A 22706-nucleotide genomic window follows, 5' to 3' on the forward strand; every position below is an offset into this window, starting at 1 on the left:
AATAAAACAAACCAAAATTTCAACATTTTGCCAAAATCAGCAATTAACTCATACTTCGAAATTGAATTCAATATTTGTCAGTAAATTTCTACAGCAGTAAGGCACATACTAATTCACTTTTGTGTGTGTGTAAAGGGGGGGTGTGCTAACAAAAGATAGATTGTCTTATTCAAAATCTATTGAAATTTTTTCCATTCAAAATTAGGATGAAATACATTTAAGAGATTGAAGTTCCAAAAATACCTGTCATTTAAAACAAAAATTGTTCGTTCCAATAAAACAAACATGCGCCCTACATTTACCCCCTTTTCCTTCGCCGCATTTAATGTCAATTTGTATTACATTTTGGGTTAATAAGACTACATAAACTGTTTTTATAACTCAGTAATGTTGACTTTTTTTTAAAATAAATTAACAAATAAATTGGTATGTAAATTCATTTATAACATGTAAAGTATTTGTACACTCAACCCGAACAAGGCCTACATTGAATATCGATTGAATGTTATCAAAATCTGATTCAAACTACTGTTACATCTAAACATTGATTTTGAATAAATTGGGACGTCAGTAGAGTTAAGTTGATGTTTCGATGACACACTATCAATGTGAAAACGACAAAACTTAGGTCTTGTCCTGCTAATAATTTTTGCCATCAAAATTTTCTCCGAATCAATTGTCATGGTTTACAAGATCATAGGCAAAAAACAGTAGGTAGATCTCATAATTCATAACATTTCCGTCCCTTTCAGTTCTTCTCATTTTACAGAATTTTCAAAATTAATAGATACAACGAGCCTTTTAACCCTATGTTCTAATTTTAGCCATGTCAGCCATGTTGGTTGACAAGTGGAAAACTACATAACCTGATGATGATTGCGGCGAATTTTGGTTTAATTTTACCGAGTAATTTCAGAGTAGACGCGTTTTGTAAAAGATAACGGACGTTGACTGATTACGGACACCAAGTTATTAAAAAGCTCACAGGGCCTTTTGAACATGGAAGCTTAAAAAAGAAGCTTACCTTGGTTTGTTTTCTCAATCGATTTATGAGACGTGAACATCAATTCACTACCAGTGACTACTGTTGTCTAAATAGAGCAAAAAATAGCAGGATACAGTTGTGTTGTTTTATGAACACTTTATACCACAGCATACAAAACATGTTTATAATAAACTTATTCGTTGAAGAGTTTGTTTATAGTTTGGACAACATTTCATTCTGTTAAACAGACTCAAATTTCACACTGCAAATATCGTTTGTTTCAGTAGCAAAAGGAAATTATGTACAAAAACAAATGCTTATTAACTTATATAGCAAATATACTGTCGCAATATCAAGCTAAGTAATGACAAGGGATTGACCAACCAATTCGAAAACATTATTAACTGAAGGGTTACTGTGATCAAGCAATGTTTTCAATTAACTAGACCTTTTTCGTTCTTCTGGCAAATTATCCTAAGATGCTATGATTGAATATAATGGACTCATAAATCCTAAGTTACGTCCGGTCTTTATAAAGATGATAAATCCGATGTCTTGTGTAAAGGCAGCGCAACAACTATTTGACGGTCTGTATTTTAGTTTATTTGACTATATGACTAGAGAAGTATAAAGTGTATTCAATCTAGGCTAATGGAACTCGCATTTGCAGTGTCCGTTCACACAATAAGCCACATGTAATGGTCCACATATACCACGTGTATGGCACTCTTCTCTTGTAATGCAGCCTGTTCAACAAAAGATGGTATTTCAACTTATATTTATTAAAAAAATATTATTGCGTTTACAGTAACAATAATTTCAAAGTTAAATGAAATGACAGATCTAAGATGTCAAGATTGTTAGAAACATCAAATGTTTGAGTTAGGAACAAAATTTCTATATGTTATATTATTATTTTACATCTGAACGTTTCTCAAAAATGTGGTCTGTATGATGTTTAAGAATGCGAATCGTGTGAACTTGAATTGTACACTCGCAAAATCGCTGTAAGCTATCCAATGATGGATGGAGTCTCTGTATCTCAGATAAGTAGCCAACCAACATCAATTGATGTGTATCTAGACTGTATGTTGTGCTACATATGATTTATGTAATTCATCTCGTTGCATTGCTATATAATTTAACATATACCCCCTACTTTTTTTGTTCATTTTCTGCATCATTGAATCTTCAACACAGCAAGAAAATATTGCACCCGGAGGTGGTCTTCAGCTGGCCCCTTAACAAAAATGTGTATTAGTTCAGTGAAAATGGTCGCTATCAAATATAATAGTCGATAACAAAACGTTTTTGCTTCGAAAACGAGCATGGTGAAATACAAATGTCTTTCTGATTAAACATTTTGTTGAAGACCGACTCTTCGCTTTCTCGAATTCTTTAGGATATATTCCTCTGTTTAAGATATCAACAATAAAGGTATATTTGTTTCATTGTAGAAAAACATTTTACTATAAGATGAATCTTACCATGTCCCGTATTTGGAGCACACGTGCATATCTTATTTACACATGCCAATGATCCTTGTTTACAGCAAACAGTTGAACACTCTGAATTTGACCCACCGGGACAGTCCTCTGCACATGCTGCAGCTGCTAAATAGACAAAAAATTTACAACTAACACATAATACATAAAGGGTATAACAAGATTTACCACATGGACAGATTAGCGATTCCCTCTAAACAATACAAAAACTAAGAACAACACAATCTTTGGAGAGCCAATATTAGTTCTGGTTAGAAATGTACATTGGTAAAGACAAGCAAATAAACATCCGACCCCCCTTACCTATCTAAACCCAAAATCATGTTTGTAAAGCATACAATAAAAAAAAATACGGTCCAGATATACCACCTACTTGAGAAAAAAGAATTGCTATGAACATAATTATGAACCTCTGAAAATGAACATATTCTATCATGTTTAAGATTTCATGTAATAACTTGCATGATGATTATGTGATATTTGTACTGGTAACTAAAATAGAAAAATAATTGATCTTAACAACTTTAAAATTTCGAATAGTTATATTGAAATAAGTTTGTTTGTGTTTATTTGTTTGAATAAAGGAGAAGCACAGAATGAGTCAAAGCTCTATAGATTAACAAGAGTCTAAATAATATGAAACATGTACGATTTAGACTCATGCATATGCCTGTATTGTACCGGAGGTTCAGAAGAAACCCGAGTTTGAAAAAGTTAATAAATTAAACGTTATAATTAATTCGCATATTCAGAAATGTGTAGTCCTACTTACATAATAGAACGACTATACTGAGTATAACAACCTTCATTTTGTATTAGATATTCAACTTTCTGCTTATTATTATATCTTGAAAGGTCACAGAACGTTCAAATCTGATCTTTCCTGTTTCGTGCACTTTTGAGTTCATACAATAAATAAATTAAAACCGTTACCAACTATTACCATGTATACAAAAAATTGATTATGATGATAAATTAGCTGTGCCTGTCCAATTCTCTTAGATACGTTATTAGTCTAAATAGCACATGTTGAGATGGTCGTTAAGATAAATACATTACATTGTGTGCTAGTGACCTAATGCGAATTATTTTGTTCAGTAAATTCCAATTTGGGTGAAAGTATAGCCTTATATATCGTATTTGGTTACACTTTGAAATTTAAAAAAATGAAAGGAACGGGTCTCGTGTGGTATGTTTCAGTGATGTATACAACTACTGCCTTCTCTGTTTAGTAATCGATTACAAATAATTGCGATGAGAAACCGTGGTACAAATACACTATTGATAAACGTGAATAATTGACTACTGGACAAAACAAGTTCAAAATAAAGTATCACAAAGACCGTGTTTTAATATTCTCAGTACACCTATTATTAGTCGGAAATCTTATCAGTAATGTATTGGACCCTAGTCCGACAATAAATATTATGATATAAAAATGAAAATATCAAGATGATGCTCATTACTAACCAAACAGCAAGAAAATGAAGGTCGTTCTGTGTTTCGCATTAGTTTTCCTTGGTACGTAATTATTTCATTGTAGCTAAAAGCAGACATTTACTTCATACCAGCTTTGATAAATCTTATTAAATAAGCCACGTGTAGTGTTATATCTCCGCCAATGAAGGGGGATGGGGTAGACGGGTAAATAATAATGTACATCTCCGACAATCCGTATATCCGATTGATATTGATTTTGGGAAAATAATTAAAAAACCTTGACTACATATTTGAAATTTGAACATAGTGTTGAACCATAACAAATACAGGTCAAATTTTATTTTGACTGTGTTTAACCGATATGTGCCTGTGAGTTATCTGAAAGATCTTTAATTTTAAAATGATAATAATAGTTCCACTTTACAAAATCGTTTCTGTTAAAAGATTTAATTAAAACTTACCAAGTTCATTTTTGACAGTGTATGAATTTATCAATTAAGAGTATACCCCTTTTAAAATCTTTCAAAATTGGTTTTGTTTCTGTGTTCCAACTAAGATACTTCTTGAAAGAGTTCTTTTAGTTTAAAACAAAATGATATGATCCATAAATAAATTCGATTTTGACAGTATTAGCCTTTAATATTTAGAGAGTATGCCGCTTATAAATTCTTAAATCAAAATTTCTTTGGTTCCTAGATAATGAATAAATAACCATTACATGGACATTAATGTGTTCATCGTTTTAAAAAATCGTTTTGAATTTAAACACAGCATAATTGACAATAATACAAACATGCCTAGTATTAAAAATCGATTTTAACAAAATAGTCAATTCTGTTCACGAGTATGCTGTGGGTTGGGTATCTGTTATCCTTGATCTCACGATTCTAGTTTCAGTTTTTCAAATCTAAGAAAAAATTCCAAATAATAATTTAAGATGGCGAACGTTTCTTATACGTTTAGTACATGGAATTCTGTTTTGAACAGACATATTCGTTTACTGGCATACGAACACTTTTAAGTATCACTATTGGATACATGTACCCATAAGCAAAGAAACAATGATAGTTTACAAGTTGAATAGGTACCATTCGATCAGTTTCCGACAATTTCAAGAGAATAGCCAATAAGGATTACATTCAGTCAGCATTAAATAGTAGAATCATTATTATGAATCAGTCTCAATATTTACTTGTCAGGAACACGTAGAATATATGAAAATAAAAAGAATTTCACCTTACTTGACTTCACATTTTTTTCGAACGCTTTATCCGAGTGTGACACAATTGTGATAACTTTAAATATTATATCACTTAGTTTAAACGATTTGATGTGTTCACTAAACTGTAGGTTATGCAATATCACATTAATTTGTTTCTCCAACAACATCTTTTGGGAAATCATATTTGTATTTAAGACAAAACCCTATTTTAGAATTTACCAAAAAATTATATCCTCTTCATATTATAGTAACAGTTTACGCAGAGAACTGTAAACAAGCAACGGACTGCTCTCTGACACAGTGTTCTCAAGGATCATTGGCTTGTATTGACCACAGTTGTACATGTGCAACCAATACCGGCAACGGTAAGATATAACAATATTTCATTCATTTGTACTGCTACTCTTTATTCTTCATTTACAAATGTAGATAATCTCATATTCCTAATAAATAAATCAAACAAAGCCAGTTTAAGGTAGCACAATACAAAGATGTTATACCTTCAATCGCCAGTTTTAAAATGCTGTAACTTTCTTTATAGTGCTTGAACATTTATAAAAGTGGTATTTATGGACAGCTTAAAGATAACTCTTTCAAATTAATGCAATGTTAATATTATACAACAATTATGTAATCAATTATAATGTTAACTGTGTCTGCAAAATTTAACACAAAATTTCCAATTGCAATTGAAAATAGCTTCTTCATGGATACCTCGAGAGGGTTGATTTTATTATAAGTTGTTCCTAGAGCCATTATCTACAAAAGCATGTCTCAGATTTCAGATAGAATGTATATAATCAAACATTATATACTTTTATTTGGTAAGGATGTTTACACTTATTACAGATTTATGAGATAATGGATTACGATAGAGATAATTTGAGACATTATTTTGTAGCTCCTGCTGTGTTGATTAAGATTTCGTTAACATTTCCTGTATAGTTATAGAGATGAGTGGAAGCTAAATTCATTCAAATGAACTGACCAAGATTGTGGCATTAATTGCATAATAATTGATTACATAATGATTGCATAACAATAATACTTCATTCATTTAAAAGATTAATCTTTTATCTAACTATATATATACCTCTTTCATTAATTTATAAGCAGTTTTAAGAAAGTAACGACATTATAAAATTTGGAGATTGGAAGTTAAAAAATCTTTGTATTGTGCTACCTTAACATTTATGAGGCAGTTACTCTATAATAGATTCTACTCTAATTAAAAAATCTCAAAACAATTATAAAAAAAAAATCTGTAATACAAAACTATATTGATTTCTTACAAAATTGATGCCATATCAAAATTGATTGTTGTAATGTAGAGTAATGAAGTGGAATATGTGAAACCAATACAGGACTTTGTCTATGAATTCTTCACTCTATAGTATTAATTTGAATATTTTGTAATATCTTCTAAAGCAAAACAAAGAAGAAAGCGTAACACGTATTTGATCCTTTATTCATATTCTCAACTATAGATATCTCAGATATAATTGATATTTCACTTATTATGTACTCTAGTGAAATTTTTTTTAAACAGTTGGAAAACCTATTTGCTTATAAAAATGGTACTATTTACATGAAAAATCTTCTACTTCTAGCTTGTACCACACGTGATGACTGTCACCAACATTGTCAAAAGCATGGAGGACGAGCACATTGTGTCGATGGAAGTTGTAGGTGCCAACACTAAAAAGTTTAAATAAATATTCGATCTTTAATATATCTATAGTTGTTTTATGCAATGTTTAATGCAAATTGTGTTCCATTTGTTACAGTAATATCTCTTGGAATTTGAATGACAAGTATTCATTACTTTCTACTGCACTCGCTATTATGTTGACTGCTAAGGAATATAACTGACACAGATAACCACCAGAATTTTCCACTTGCCCAAGTTATAATCCTAACCACCATTCCTTGTTTTTGAATTATGACGATAGGACTTTTATTGATGTTCAAATATCGTAAATCGTTAAAAAAGTGTAAACCAAAGCAAAACATGAAAACTGAGGGAATCACAGGAATCCCAAAAGAAGCAACATGGTGAGCGTATCCTGCTATATAAACATTGCCCACCATGTTAATTCTCACTCCGTCAAAACGTCAAAGTCGTACATACAACAAAATTGGTCGAATACAGCCCTTGGATGGTGTAAACTTCCCCAAAAAACGTGTATGGTGTAATGGTGTATGGCATATGGTGTAATGGTGTAAGGTGTATGGTGCTATGAAGTATGGTGTAAGGGGGATGGTGTAATGGTGTTTGAGGAATAATGTGATGTGTAACGTGCGATAGGGAATGGTGTGAATGATGGTGTACAACATTTCATTGGTTGATATAGAAGTTCTTTTAATTTTAATTTTTCGAATTGTAAACATACACAATAATAATAATCTTAATATTTGAAATTTAATTGCATTATGGGTAATTTCGGATCGTGTAGATAGAATGGGCAATGGTTCAGGGTGTAATGTGTAAGGTGTATGGTGCAATGGTGTAACGTGTATGGTGTAATGGAACAAGGTGTATGGTGTAATGGTGTATGGTGTATGGTGTAATGGTGTATGGTGTTAGTGGGAAGTTAACACCATCCAAGGACTGTAACAGTTCAATTAACTACATTCTAAAGATTGTAGACCGCAAATACGATATCACAAGTGAGTTGAGACACCGATACAGCGTATTGGTCAATCAATTAATATTTGTGAAAGTGACCGTGAATTAAGCCAAAAGTAGTTTTACCGATGTTCAAGTTTCGTTAACCGATTAGGAAGAGACGTAGCAAGGTAATAAACACACAAAAAACCCAGAGTAATCACATGAACCCCAAAAGCAGCTGCGACATAAAAAGCATTGTCTGCTTTGCATGCATCAACGTAAATGCGAATCCAAACTCATGTATGTGGTATAATTCCCAATGAGACAACTCTCCACAAAGTCCTGTATTTGGATAATATCATCTAATGCGTACTAGTATTTGTCTTTTTAATCAATGTTATATCTTACAAAGTCTATCCAAAAGTAAAATTACAAAAATACTTAACTCCGAGGAAAATATAAACGTAAAGTCCCTTATCAAAAGCAAAATCAAAAACTCAAACGAATGGATAACAAAATGTCACATTCCAGACTTGGTACAGACATATTGTTAAGTAGAAATTTTTGGATTAAATCAGTGTTTATATCTAGCAAATTATTTGTGCTAAAAAATCCGTTCATACTGGTATTAGGGAACTCTTAATCTTGCAATGAGGTGAGGGTTTCATTCGATTTTAGCTCAACAGGGCAATAAGTGTTGCTGAACGAGGCACTGACAGTCAATAATTAGTTGGCATATCATTTGTCTATTAATAAACTGACTTTTCCATTTTTCCTGACCAATTTTAGATATAATAAGATTCTTCAGTATTTGAAATTGTGATTTTCTTATATCATTAAATGCCGAGCATCTAGTGAGTACATGGAGAAGAGTCTCATCTTCCAATCTGCATATAGGACAAGTTGGATCCAGCTCAGACTGATTGAATTTCACTTTATGGATCTGTAGAGTATATGTTCCTGTTGCCATTCGGGCTTTTGTTACTGCCTGTTTAACTTGTTTAACAGAGTTAGATATGGTATCCCATATATTATGCGTTTTCCCTATTTCCATAATGTCAAATGCAAGTTTATTCAAAGTTGTTTTTAAGTTTTAAGTCCTCTCTTAATTTGGAAGTCCAATATGAATTGATTGATGTTTTGACAAGTTTTTTCTAATCTAGTTTATTGAAATGGCCGTTCATTATTTCACTGAATGAAGGTAATTGGTACATAGTGAGTACGTCTTGTATTTTAACAAAGAAGCTAGTTGGTTTTCCACTTATGTGTTGTCTACGAGCTATTTCTCTGATAGGCATGTTATCACTCATAGCAATGGAATGTAGGAGACTTAACTGTCCTTTGCGGATTTCTGCTGCAATTGGAAGAGCGCCAACTAAGAGATATACTGCTGAGGTAGCTGTTCTATTTGGTAAGGACTGGGGGTGTTTTAGTGTGCTTAGATGGAAGCTGCAGAGTGAGACCATGTCCTTGTTTTGGATATGTATAGTTTCAAGTCCATACAATAATCTTGGGATGACATATATTTCATAAATTTTGACGGATGTTCTAGGATTTAGCCCATTTGTTCCATGGATTCCACTTTTAATCAATGAGTAAAAAGTTCTCCTAGCCAATGTTATTCTTTCGTCAACATTAATTTTACTGTCATCAGAAGTAGTTCTCTTCAGACCAAGGTGTGTGGTCTCAGAATTGATATCTATATCATTTTGTCCAAGTTTAAGACTGTCTAAATTATTATTGAAGTTCTCTAATGTTTGCTTAGTAATATTTTTGATAATGGTATTACTCTTTACAGGATGTATTTGAAATCTATGGTCTCCAGTATATGTATACACGGTGTCCAACATTTCTTGCATTTCTGTATGCTCATTTGAGAGTAAGACGATATCGTCAGCACATGTAGGGCATCCTGCGTAGGTGTTCCCAATCGAGATACCGATTCCATGTTTTTCTAGATTGCATAGTAGCTCATTGATATATTGTTTATAGAGATGAGTTGACAAGACTCCACCTTGTCTTACGCCCTGTTCAATCATAAAGCTAAAGCTTTGATCTCCTTGCCATTTCACAGTAGATGTTATATCCTCATATAGATCTTCGATTATGTCCCAGAACTGAATATCCATGCCAAGAAAATACATTTTGTCCAATAATATTTGATGGTTAACAACATCGAATGCTTTTTGGCTATCAAGAGTCGTAATAAATAGTAATTTTTTCTTTCCTGTAATTTCAGAGCACACTTCAGATAGAATAAGTGAGGCCATATTTGGGGAGAGCCCTTCAGTAAATCCAAACTGCATATTAGATTGATTCATTTTGCGTATTTTAGCTTTTTCTATAAGTACATATTCAAAAACTTTGCCATGGATAGACGTGACAGTGATGCCTCTATAGTTTTCTGTATACATCGCATTTTTTCCTTTCTTCAGGACAGGTGTAATTACTCCAGTCTTAAATGACTTTGCTACTTTGTCTTCTTCCAGAATTTGTTTTAAAATGGTTTGGTAAGCAATAAGTGCTTCATCTCCAGTATGTTTTATATGTTCTGCTCTTATCCCATATTCATCTGCTGTCTTGCCATTTTTGAGTTTTAGTATAGCTTTCTTCATTTCATCCTTGGATACATCAATTTTCCTTTTTCTTTCTGACTTTGATACTTTCTTGATAATATCATATCTTCTTTGGCTATTTTGCATTAATTGATCATTAAATTCTGGTTGGTTTTGTGGGGTGGCTAGTTCCTTAAAATATTCAGCAAAGATTTGTCTTTGTTCATTTGAGGTTGAAGCTATTTGTTCCTTTTTCATAATATATTCTGATACAGAGGATTTTACCGCTGACTGATTTCGTTTTAATAGGTGAAAGAAGGTTTTGTCATTCGGGTCGTGCTTTAGTTTGTCAAAAAACTGTTGTCGTTCAATGGCGATTTCATTTCTCTGTTGTTGTCTTAGTATACGCTTTGCTTCTTTCTTAGCAAGAACTCCTTATGGTCTAAGTTATTTGAAGTCACATTTATACATCTACACTCTATCGTCTATTGCAGTTGCAGCGATAGATGCTCGAATAATGTGAATTTAATTTCTTGGTTGATATATGTATTTTATTTATTTATTAAATACATATCAATCATAAGCATGTTGCCCGTAACGCCAATTTTTATAATATTTTATATTTGTATCTATTGTGTTTTTTTTATTTTTGTTATGTATATATATTAAATATTTTTCATTTTTGATTTATTTTGATTTTCCATCGGATAATTATAATTTATTATTATTAATTATTATTATTATTATTTTCTTAATTGAATTTACTTCATCAGTCGTTCTGGGTCTGTTTACATAACAGGGTTGATTAATACCACGGAGATGCTCCCAACATACATTTAATCTTAGATCAGCTGGGGGAGGTCATTGTTCGTTCATATCTTTGATTGAAAGAAACACGGCACATAAATGTGTATTAATGTTCATTAATTAAAGTTTATGTAAGTGTTTATTTCCTTGCAGCTGCCATTTGTAACTCTATCTCTTATTCTTGACTTATTTATGATGTCTGCAAATTGTTTAACCGCAGTGTTTTGAAATTCTACTTTGTCATGTTATCTGATAAATCAGACGCGTCAAACTGGAGGTCACTCCTTCCCAACATCGTCTATAGCTATCAGAAATTTTGTTATAGTAGCAGTTGAAACTTTGTATAAACATTTGATAAATATGAGTTATTTCTGAATAAAAAATTGCATATTTTTTTAGGATACTTATAAAATACAGAAATTACCGATTATTTAACAAAAAATAATTTGTGTTTATCTTTTAAAAAAAAAGAAAAAGAAATTACGGCCACAAATGTGAATTTTGAGCAAATATACAAAATTTCGACCTAATTTTACTCAAAAAGTAGCACATGAAGGTATATTTTTTATTACAAATATTTGATTTAATCAGGTAAAAAATAGCCTATATGCAAATTTTCATGAACTTGTAAATACAGGCTCAAAACTGTATCGTATGCCCTTAAACAAACTAGAAGCTCTAAATATCCTGTGTCGCTCAACTTGGTCTATGTGCTGCAGTGCATATAAAACAAAGGACACTCTTCAACATTAAAAAAAAATAGAATTCATTACAAAAGTCTCTGCTTCGGTGATGGTGAAGTGTTTGTGGATCTTACTTTACATATTACATTCTTGCTGTTTAAAGTTATTTCTTTCTATAATGAACTTGTTTAAGTTGTTTCAGAGAAGCAGATTTTTGTAAAACTTAATGTAAGACGACGACGGACGCCAAGTGAAAAAAGTTCACTTGACCCTTTTGGTCCAGGTGAACTAAAAAGGGATGATTTAAAAATATTTCTTAAAGTGCTTTGAGGAGTTTTCATGAAACTACGGTGACTGGTTTATATAGATTAAGGTAACCTCCCTTTAGTTTTTCATATATTTTTTTATATGACATTGAAAAATTAATTATAGATTTCATAACGACTGATAATGGATATCGCTTGATATCAACTCGAGTTATTTAATTTTGATATAATAATAAACAAGCCTTCGCCTAGTTGTTATTTCTCATTGAATTAAATAACGAGCAGAGTTGATATCAAGTGATATCCAATTCTCACAAGTTGCTTAACCTAAATGTCTTAGGGTCAACACTCTCATATTTGAAAACGCGACGGACGTATCATGCATCCATGGCGCAGCTTTTTTTTTTTTAAACAGAGTGAGAAACCTACTGAACAGCAGAGAAGATTCAGAAAATTCTATGTATAAAAGATATTCTACTAAAAGAGATATGTCCCCAGCCCTAACGTGTCAGGGGTGAATCAAACCATTCATAAAAGAGGAGGGGGGGGGGGGGGGAGTTCCAACTACATGTTCCCATCCAAATGCATTGATTGGTCAAATCAAGAGGGATCCAACCCCCCCTGCTGGATCCCCTACTGCATGTCAACTGTCATTCTGTTCTGTTCGCTGTTGTTGTTTTTTTGTCTTGATCTATCACTATAGATCTTCAGTTTTCCCCTTTGGCATATCACGGGAGTGAGTTTCACTGCTATGAACTACATAAATAAAAATATATATCAGAGTTGGATAACTCTACCCGCCCTCTTCGGTCGCAACATTTTCTACCTCCTGTATCTATCATATGAGTTTTACTTTAATGAATTTAGTCGTGGAATTAGCAAATAAAGTAGCGTCAGTCAAAATGAAAAAAACAAAGTGACAAGTCCAAACCGAGGTCCTAAAAATAAGATGAGAAATGGGACGAACTATGTGATCCAACAAGATAAGCAATTAAAGCGTCTACAAAGCCACCACCCGTGCGATTTTATGAATATCATGTTTGGGAATGTGAATCCAAGAAATACGGAGACAGCACACACCAATTCCAATAAAGATCTATCAGACATAGTCTGAGATTTGACACTCAATATGTTTGTACTGGTTTTATATCCTGAGCTCATTTCAAAATTTAGAATAACATGCCTATTTTATTTTGGTTGGGGGAGAGGTAGGACTGATGAATTACAACAAAACTATTGACAAAAACCAAATATGACAGACAACCACTAAACTACCATGCATGCAGCTAAACTGACTTGGATCATTGGGGGAGAAAAGGGGGGGGGCAAAAATTAGTTGAAAAGGGTGAACTCATCAGATCGATGAATACTGACAACTTTGGTTATCATTTAAAGATTGCTTTCAAAAATAACAATATTTAGATATCATTGATTTTAAGAGAGGCACTTCATACGTATTCAAGAATCAGTGCTCACCCACTAGATTAGGAATTAAATATGCCAGGTTATTAAAAAAAAATCGTATTGCAAGATCTTAGCGCTACTGTTTATATTGTACAGCTGATATATATATAAAAGGGCTGATACAGTTGAGGATGAACGTCTTTTTTTCAATCGTATGCGTTTCTTTAATCTTCATAGGCTAGAGTTACCGGTATATAGTGGGAGGGTTAAGATCTCACATGTTTAATCCCATCAAATTTTTGCGCCTGTCCTTAAAGTTCGGAACCTCTGGGCTTTGTTTGTATTGATGATTTTTTTTAATTGAAGTTCATTTACAGAGACAGGTATAGGGGGCCCAGGGGGACGGCGCCTCCCATTTTGTGAGGGAAATTTGGTTCTTTATACAGAGAATCATTGAAGCATGACTGGAGCGGACCCCTCTTATGCTGTCAGTGGGCACCCTCTTATGAAAATTTCTGGATCCGCCACTGATTTATATGTTGGAGTTTAGAGAAAGTCCATTTTTATTAAACTAGTACACACTTTTATTTAGGAGCCAGCTGAGGACAACCTCTGGGTACGGGATTTTGAAGACGCGTTGGTGGACTTCGGCTGCTGTCAGCTCTTTAACATATTCCCAATTTATATTCTCAATTTTATATTCTTTTTCTATGAGATTGAAACGAATAACTTCAGTAATTTTTCCACGTTTTTTTTCTTCTGAATTCTAGATTCATCCATAAAAAGCAAATTCCCCATTTCCATTCTCAATTTTATGTAAGGTAAAAATACATATGCGATTCATCATATCTCTTTTGGCATAAGAATAAGAAAGCATATAAAATCTTGAAATCTTCTTTAAAGAGTTAACAGACATATTTTATTAGACTTTATGACCCAATAAAATAACCAAAAACGATTGATTATCATTGCACCATCTATTGATATTATATTGTTTTTCTAGAAGCATAAATCAAAGGTTTCTGAAATCTTTTTCATATTGTTTTCAATATTTAATTTCTGTGCATATTTATTTGTATTTCAAAGATATCTATGTTTTCCGATACTTTCAACATAGAAATGATCCCTTCATTGATAAAGAGTAGTCTTAATTTCCCGCGTTTTTTAAACCTTTTATTCAGATGAGTTATTTCCCTTGGCTAATATAGAACAATCTAAATTAATAAAAGGACCGGGTTTTTAAATAGTTTACCATCATAATAAATTAGGATAAATTACTAGCAAGTGCCTAATAAATCTGTATAATTTATTTCGACTGTTTATTTAATTCATAAGAATACTACATTTGCATATATTCAGTGCGATCCTCATTCTATTGGGACTTCCTGTCATGGAGTTACAGAAAATCTTGAGTCCTGTCTGGACGTCAAAATAAGTTGTAAATGAATAATTAGTGACATGAAAAGAAGTTTAAACGGTAAATTGAAGTAAAAATAATGTTTTGTAATTGACGGATAGCGTTTATTCCGACCCAAAACGTCCCTTTTAAAAAAAGTCGGAAAATGCGTTGCATTCCTGTCGCTTCTCTCTTCGAGAGAAGCTCTACTGTGATAGTCGACTTTGGTATATTTTTACCCCCTTATTGATAGGATTTCAAACTCCTGTGGCAGCACTCGCACCTGGAAAGTTGAAAGGGATTTATATATAAACTGTAAGAATTTGTTTCCCAATCCACTATGAATAAAAATGTTTAAAATTTTAAACTGATAAATCTGAGTTTGTAAAAGTAAATAAATTAAACGTTATAGCTAATTCGCATATTCAGAAATGTATAGTGCTACTTACATAACAGAACTAATATACTGAGTATAACAACCTTCATTTTGTATTAGATATTCAACCTTCTGCCTATTTTTATCTTTAAAGGTCATCGAACGTTCAAATCTGATCTTTCTTGTTTGATGCACTTTTAGGGCTTTGTCTACTTTGTCCTTATTTTTTAATTTGTCAATTTTACCAGAGGGAAATAAAACATTTAGCGGGTTAAATGTCTTTGTGGACGCTCAACCATTCACTTAACAGTGGACAGTGGCGTAAACACACACAAAAAAGAACAACATGTAAAGATAAGTTGCACATGTATAAACTCAATATATCTTCACGTCCATAAAGACAGCTAACATAAAAACAAAAAACGCAGATATAACAGTACTCGTAGTTACTGGAAGCTAGTTCAAAGCCAATGACCAGTAACACATGAAACATGCTCTCTTAGAATATTAACCGGTACACGTATAATGAATTAATTTCTAAGATGTCATAAACAGTCTGAGAAAGGCACGACATTGTGCCATGACAATATATATGTAAACAGTAACGGCATCATGCAGGATTATGAGTTCTCGCAACTGTACATGTATCAGTGGTTGACGATGTTACGTGTTTATCTTCTATGTTTTTTGGTAATTATTTTGTTATGAGTTATATGCCGTTAGTTTTCTTTTGAATTTTTGAATTTCGATTGAATTAGTAACTTTCATATTTTGCATAGTTTTTCTCATTGTTCAAGGGAGTATGTTTGCCTATAATTGCTTACTTCAACTTCATTTAATACGTTTGTGAATATATCTCTTATTGGCATACCAAATCTCCTTATTTTCATATATGAAGTAATACACATTAATTATGTCGTAATTATTCAAAATCAAAAGGTTACTGCCAATAAAAACAATTTCAAAGATCGTATTACTGTGTTAAATTTATAACTTTTAGGCATATTCAAGGGATCAACGAATAAACATGAGTCTTAACTTTACGGGCTCTATAAACAACACCATCGTCAAAATTAGGGTGTGATATCCTGTTTTTAATAAGTCAGTGATTTCGTAACAATAAATCAAATTAAAACCTTTACCAAATTTTACCATGTATACAAAGAATGGATTTATCTTACCGTGTGTTATTTAGACTAATGATATATCGAAGAGATTTTCGACAGGCAGAGCCAAAAATCATAATCCATTATACTGTGTGCTAGTGACCTTATACGAATTATATGGGGTCAGTAAAGATTAGGGACTTTCCGTTTCGAATTTTCCTCGGAGTTCAGCATTTTTGTGATTTTACTTTTTTCCATTTGGGTCAGAGCGAATTACTCACACCATATATTATCCTGTTGACTCTTTAGTTTTTTCAAATAAAAGGAACGAGTCTCAAATTTATATAACACTTGTGCTACGTTTCAGTGATGCATACAACAACAACTGCTTTTTTTTTTTTAGTGATCGATTAGAAATGACCTATATGAGACGAAATACTTATCAAACTGAATAATTGCGATGTTAAACCGAAGTGCAAATACACTATTGATGCACTACGTGCATGAATGATTGACTACTGGACAAAACAAGTTCAAAATATAGTATCACAAAGAGCATGTTGTAATATTCTCAGTACACCTAGCTATTATTAGTCTGAAATCTTATCAGTAATGTATTGAACCCTAGACAATAATTATTCTGATATAAATATGAAAATCTCAAGATTATGCTCATTACTAGCCAAACAGCAAGAAGATGAAGGTCGTTCTGTGTTTCGCATTAGTTTTCCTTGGTACGTAATTATTTAATTGTAGCTAAAAGCAGACATTTACTTCACAACAGCTTTGATAAATCTTATGAAATAAGCCATGTGTAGTGTTATGTTATCATAATCTCCGCTACAAATGAAGAATGGAGGGAGTAGGCGGGAAAATAAAAATGCACATCTCCGTCCATCTGTTTATCCGTCCGCCACACTACTTTTGATTTTGGGGAAACAATTAAAAAAACCTTGACTACATATTTGAAATTTGAACATAGTGTTGAACCATAAAAAATACAGGTCAAATTATATTTTGACTGTGTTTAACCGTTCAAGATATGTGCCTGTTATAGTTATCTGAAAGTTGTTTAGTTTCAGAACGATAATAATAGATCCACTTTACAAAATCGTTTCTGGTTATAGATTAATTGAAACTTGCAAAGTTCATTTTTTGACAGTGTACGAAAAAAGATGTAAAATTTACTGTTTAATAGTATACACATTAATATCTTTAAAAAGGAGATTTGTTTTGTTTCCGTGTTTCAACTAAGATACTTTTTGAAAGTGTCCTTTAAGTTTAAAAAAAAATGTTATGATCCATAAATAAATTCGATTTTGACAGTATTGGCCTTTAACATTCAGAAAGTATGCTGCTTATAAATTCTAAATTTAAAAATTTATATGGTTCCTAAATAATGAATTATGTACCATTGCATGGACATAATCTCCAAAAATTATAAATTAATGTCACAGTTTTGTCATTTACCAATCAAGAATTTTGCCACTATATTTTTTCTCTAAAGTATAATTTGATAAATTCCAGTTCTTTATGAAAGTATGTTTTCAACGTTTTAAAAATCGTTTTCAATTTAAACATAACATTATTGACAATAATACAAACGTGCCTAGTATTAAAGCTCGATTTTAACAAAATAGTAATTTCTGTTCAAGAGTATGCTATTGTTTGGGTATCTGATATTCATCGTCTCCCGATTCTAGTTTCCTTTTTTCAAATGTTCAAATTCACACTTCTCTGAACATGGACCTTTCGGTCAGTTTCCGACTTCAAGAGAAAAGTTAAAAAAAGGATTACATTCAGTATTAAATAGTAGAATCTTTATTATGAATCAGTATTTCAAAATCCATTTGTCAGGAAAACATAGAATGTAATTGAAACAAAATGAATTGAACTTACCTGACTTCTCATTTGTTTTTCCAACGCTTTATCCAAGGGTGACACAATTGTGATAGCAATAAATGTTCTATCACTTAGTTTCAACGATTTGATGTATTCACTTAACTGTAGGATATGTAATATAAGATTAATTTGTGTGTAATCCAATAACATCTTTTGGGAAATCATATTTGTATTTAAGACAAAACACTATTTTAGAATTTGCTAAAAAAATACATTCTCTTCATTTTACAGTTACAGTTTACGCAGAGCACTGTAGACTAGCCACGGGATGCACTCTGACACAATGTACTCAAGGAACATTGGCTTGTATTGACAGCAGATGTACATGTGCAACCGACACCGGTAATGGTAAGTTCTAAGAATATTTTGTTGATTTGCACTGTTATTTTTTATTCTTCATTTACACATGAATATAATCCAACATTCCTAAGGAATAAATCAAACAAAGCCATTTCAGTATGTATGAGGCAGTTACACTATAATAGATTCTTATTTAGTTAAAGATCTCCAAACATTTATAAAAGGAATCCTCTGTAACAAAAAAATATATTGATGTTTTTACTAAATTTATGGCATATCAAAATTGTTTTTCCGTAATGCCCGTGTCACACTGTCCCGATATTTATATACGATGGACACCCGAATTCGAAAATTGTAAGTTCGTACGAAGTCGGTCCCGATCTCGTTAAAATACCAAAAAGTGACCGAAGCAAGTACGATGAATAACGAAGTCTATACGATGGTGCCGAAATTATATACGATAGCAAAAGACGGACATACGAAGGTTTACCGAAGACGGGAATTTAAGCTTCATATATCAGCCGAAGCCTACACGATGGATCACGAAGGCTACACGATGGATTACGAAGGCTACACGATGGATTACGAAGGCTACACGATGGATTACGATAATGGCGCGATAGCCATACGATGTCTAAAAGATACGAACAGAATTTCGACAACATATCGTTTCTGTACAAGTCTGCCATGCATGGCGGGAAATCGATCTTTTTGTCTAATTCTTATAAAACTTAGTTTATTATCCCCTCGCCTACTACATGTAAGTTGCGTGTAGATAAAATTGTTATGGACACTCTAAGAACCAAAATGCACAAAACTTGGTATGGTGTTACTCGTTAAGAATATCTTAAGCGCTATTGACTTTAAAGTTCAAAGGTCAGGGTCACAGTCTGTGGTAGTTGTAATACAAGGCAATATCACCCTTGTGGACACTCTAAAATCAATATGCTTCAAAAGATTTTAACCACATTCGGTATATTGTTCCTCCTTGTATGATCTGACATTTTTTACGTTCAAGGCCAAAGGTCAAGGTCATGCAGATGGACTTGTTGTTTCTCCTTGAAATAGCATAATACACAGGAAATTGGTTGCTCATTTTTTTACCTGCTGGTTCTAAAGACAATATTAAAGGTATTTCCAGTTGCTGAATGTTTTGGTTGATTTCTAAAAAAATAGTTTATGTATCAAATATGCATATTCAATTTACCATTTTCTGCATGTGTCATATACAAATATAGTGTCCATATTTGTCCCCAATATGTTACATACGAGGGGATGCCACGCTCGGCATTGCCTTGTTTGAACTGTAAAATGTGTGCACTAGTCTGAATAATCACCCATAATTATGCCCATGTTTACTGATCTATCTTAAATGTAAGGTATGGGTTCGTTGATCCCTTTTATTCAAAAAGAGCTCTTTCCAGGAGAATATCATAATAAGATAGACAAAAGGAAGGATGTGGGGAAAGCAACAAATGCGGCAAAATATGACATATAGAAAACAAAATGGTTATGGAGTAGACATTCGTGTGACAACAACTCAGACGATACATAAAAAATCAGAATAATGAAGAAAAAGTTGGTTTCCCTATATACGCGTACCTGCAGTGTTGGTGTACGAGGCGCGTTTATGATTTTCATTATGTTACTTGATATGAAAAATTGACAAAAAATAATATTTTACTTGTAAAAGTAAATCCTGAACCTGTAATAGCTGCTCTTCTTGTTCCATTTGAATTATTAGAAACAACGCTGTCGCCTTTCTTCCTCTCATAGAATCAGATGATATGAGCTCCATGTTTTGTGAACGTCTTTCTTAACTGTCGTATTAGACTGACCAGTGCATATCGCTCATGGCACTTTAAATGTATTTTAGCGCGAAAATTAACTTACATTTAGCTGGATTTATTGCCGTCGTAGTTCCATCTTGTCGCTTCGTACTTTTATTCGATGGCAACACGACGGGATTACGAGATCTTCACGAAGTCGTGTTGCCATCGTAAGACCTTCGGGTATCTTCGTGATTCATTCGTGTTGACATCGTAATGTCAAAACTGCCCGATGGAAACGATGGAAACACGAATGCAATACGATGTGCAAAGATGCATTCCCGGTGACATTACGATGGTGAGGATGTTGATACGAACTCAATACGAACCCTCAACATCGGACGCACCATCGGGGATTTTTTAACATGTTAAAAAATTTAGAACCATTCCCGAAGTTGTCCCCTTAAGGCTAGAAAAAGTGGCCGATGGTTCTACGATGGTTAAAGATGGCACTACGAATAGCCCGATATGGATACGATCAGTCCCGATTTTGAAAATTTCCATTATCGTGTTGCCATCGGCGTAAAAATCGGGACAGTGTGACGCGGGCATAATGGAGAGTAATAAGGAGCAAAATTTAAAACCAATACAGGACTTTGACTATGAATTTTTCACTGTATAATAAACATTTGAATGTTTTTCAATATCTTCAAAAAGTGAAAAGTAAGCGTAACAAATATTTGATTCTTAATTCATATTCTCAATTATAGATAACATATCACATTTGATATTTCACATATTCTCATTATATACTCTGGGTTTTTTAAACGTATTATTTGCATGAAATATCTTCTATTTCTAGCTTGTACCACACGTGATGACTGTCACGCACATTGTCAAAATCATGGAGGACGAGCACATTGTGTCGATGGAAGTTGTAGGTGTCAACACTGAAGAGTTTTTAGAATAAATATTTGATCTTACGTATTGTTGTTTTATGCAATACTATCTGGATATTATATGCCTTGTGTTACAGTGATATCTCTTGGAATTTAAATGTGCGACTTTTAATTTTAGTTTATTTATATATTTAGGTGTTTTGTATGACGTTCATCTTCACTGAACAAGGACATATTTTAAAGTGCAAGCTGAAGTACGCCTCTGGGTGCGAGCTCGAGATTGCTGGCTGTTTTGAAAACCTATTGGTGACATTCGGCTGTTTTTGCTCTTTGGTCGTTTTGTTGTCTCTTTGACACATTCCCTATTTCCATTCTTGATTTTATTTATTTCTACTGTACTCGCTATCATGTTGACTGCTATGGAATATACCTGTATGGAAAGCAACATACCTGACACAGATAACCACCGATATGTTCCACTCGCCCAATAATCGAGTTCTAATCTTAACCACCTTCCACGGGGCGCCGAATGGGACTCTTGTGGTTTTGTACAAAATTCAATTCTGTCATAACAAAATCATTTTTGTCTTACAAAACTATGTGAGACAGACTTGTTTTATTAGAACTTCAATTTTGTGATGACAAAATTTATTTTTGTAGACAAAATTATTTTTGTAGACAAAATTCATTTTTGTAGACAAAATTCATTTTTGTCATGACAAAAGTCAATTTTGTCAAAAAGGTATGCAAATATAAACTTATTTGCATACAAAATTGACTTTTGTTACCTGATATGGAAATTAAAACACAAAAGTCAATTGTGTGAGACAAAAGTCAATTGTGTGAGACAAAATTAACTTTTGTGAGACAAAATTGACTTTTGTGAGACAAAATTGACTTTTGTGAGACAAAATTGACTTTTGTGAGACAAAATTCAATTTTGTGAGACAAAAGTCAATTTTGTATGCAAATTTGTTTAGTTTGGATTCTGTGAACTAATTTGCATACAAAATCGACTTTTGTGAGACAAAATTGACTTTTGTGAGACAAAATTGACTTTTGTGAGACAAAATTGACTTTTGTGAGACAAAATTGACTTTTGTGAGACAAAATTCAATTTTGTGAGACAAAAGTCAATTTTGTATGCAAATTTGTTTAGTTTGGATTCTGTGAACTAATTTGCATACAAAATCGACTTTTGTGAGACAAAATTGACTTTTGTGAGACAAAATTGACTTTTGTGAGACAAAATTGACAAAATTGTATTTTGTCTCACAAAATTGAGTTTTGTCTCACAAAATTGAGTTTTGTCTCACAAAAGTTTTGTCTCACAAAATTCAATTTTGTGATGACAAAATTCAATTTTGTGATGACAAAATTGGCATTTGTGAGTCAATGGCAAAACCAAAAACACAAACTTATCAAACGAATTGATAACCATGTCATATTCCTGACTTGGCACAGGCATATTCTCATGTAG

General features: G+C 32.6%; 1 protein-coding gene and 1 long non-coding RNA gene across 3 annotated transcripts; one reads left to right on the forward strand and one right to left on the reverse strand.

Annotated features, from left to right (window-relative positions):
• Positions 1–1565: 1565 nt before the first annotated feature.
• On the reverse strand, positions 1566–15406 carry LOC139490852 (uncharacterized). 2 transcript variants are annotated; one of them, XR_011656425.1, is made up of 3 exons: positions 15324–15406; positions 2473–2598; positions 1566–1731 (listed from the first exon to the last, which is right to left on the reverse strand). It is a non-coding gene; the product is annotated as an uncharacterized lncRNA (long non-coding RNA). The 2 variants fall into 2 exon arrangements; XR_011656426.1 differs by lacking the exon at positions 15324–15406 and adding an exon at positions 3263–4167.
• Positions 15407–17009: 1603 nt separating this feature from the next.
• On the forward strand, positions 17010–21310 carry LOC139490851 (uncharacterized). Its single transcript, XM_071277929.1, has 3 exons — positions 17010–17090; positions 18490–18606; positions 21190–21310. The coding sequence occupies exons 1-3, from the start codon at positions 17054–17056 to the stop codon at positions 21279–21281; spliced, it is 246 nt and encodes an 81-aa protein (XP_071134030.1). The 5' UTR covers positions 17010–17053; the 3' UTR covers positions 21282–21310.
• The last annotated feature ends 1396 nt before the right edge of the window (positions 21311–22706 follow it).

Source organism: Mytilus edulis, chromosome 10 (assembly GCF_963676685.1).
Source record: "Mytilus edulis chromosome 10, xbMytEdul2.2, whole genome shotgun sequence".
Lineage (NCBI taxonomy): Eukaryota > Metazoa > Mollusca > Bivalvia > Mytilida > Mytilidae > Mytilus > Mytilus edulis.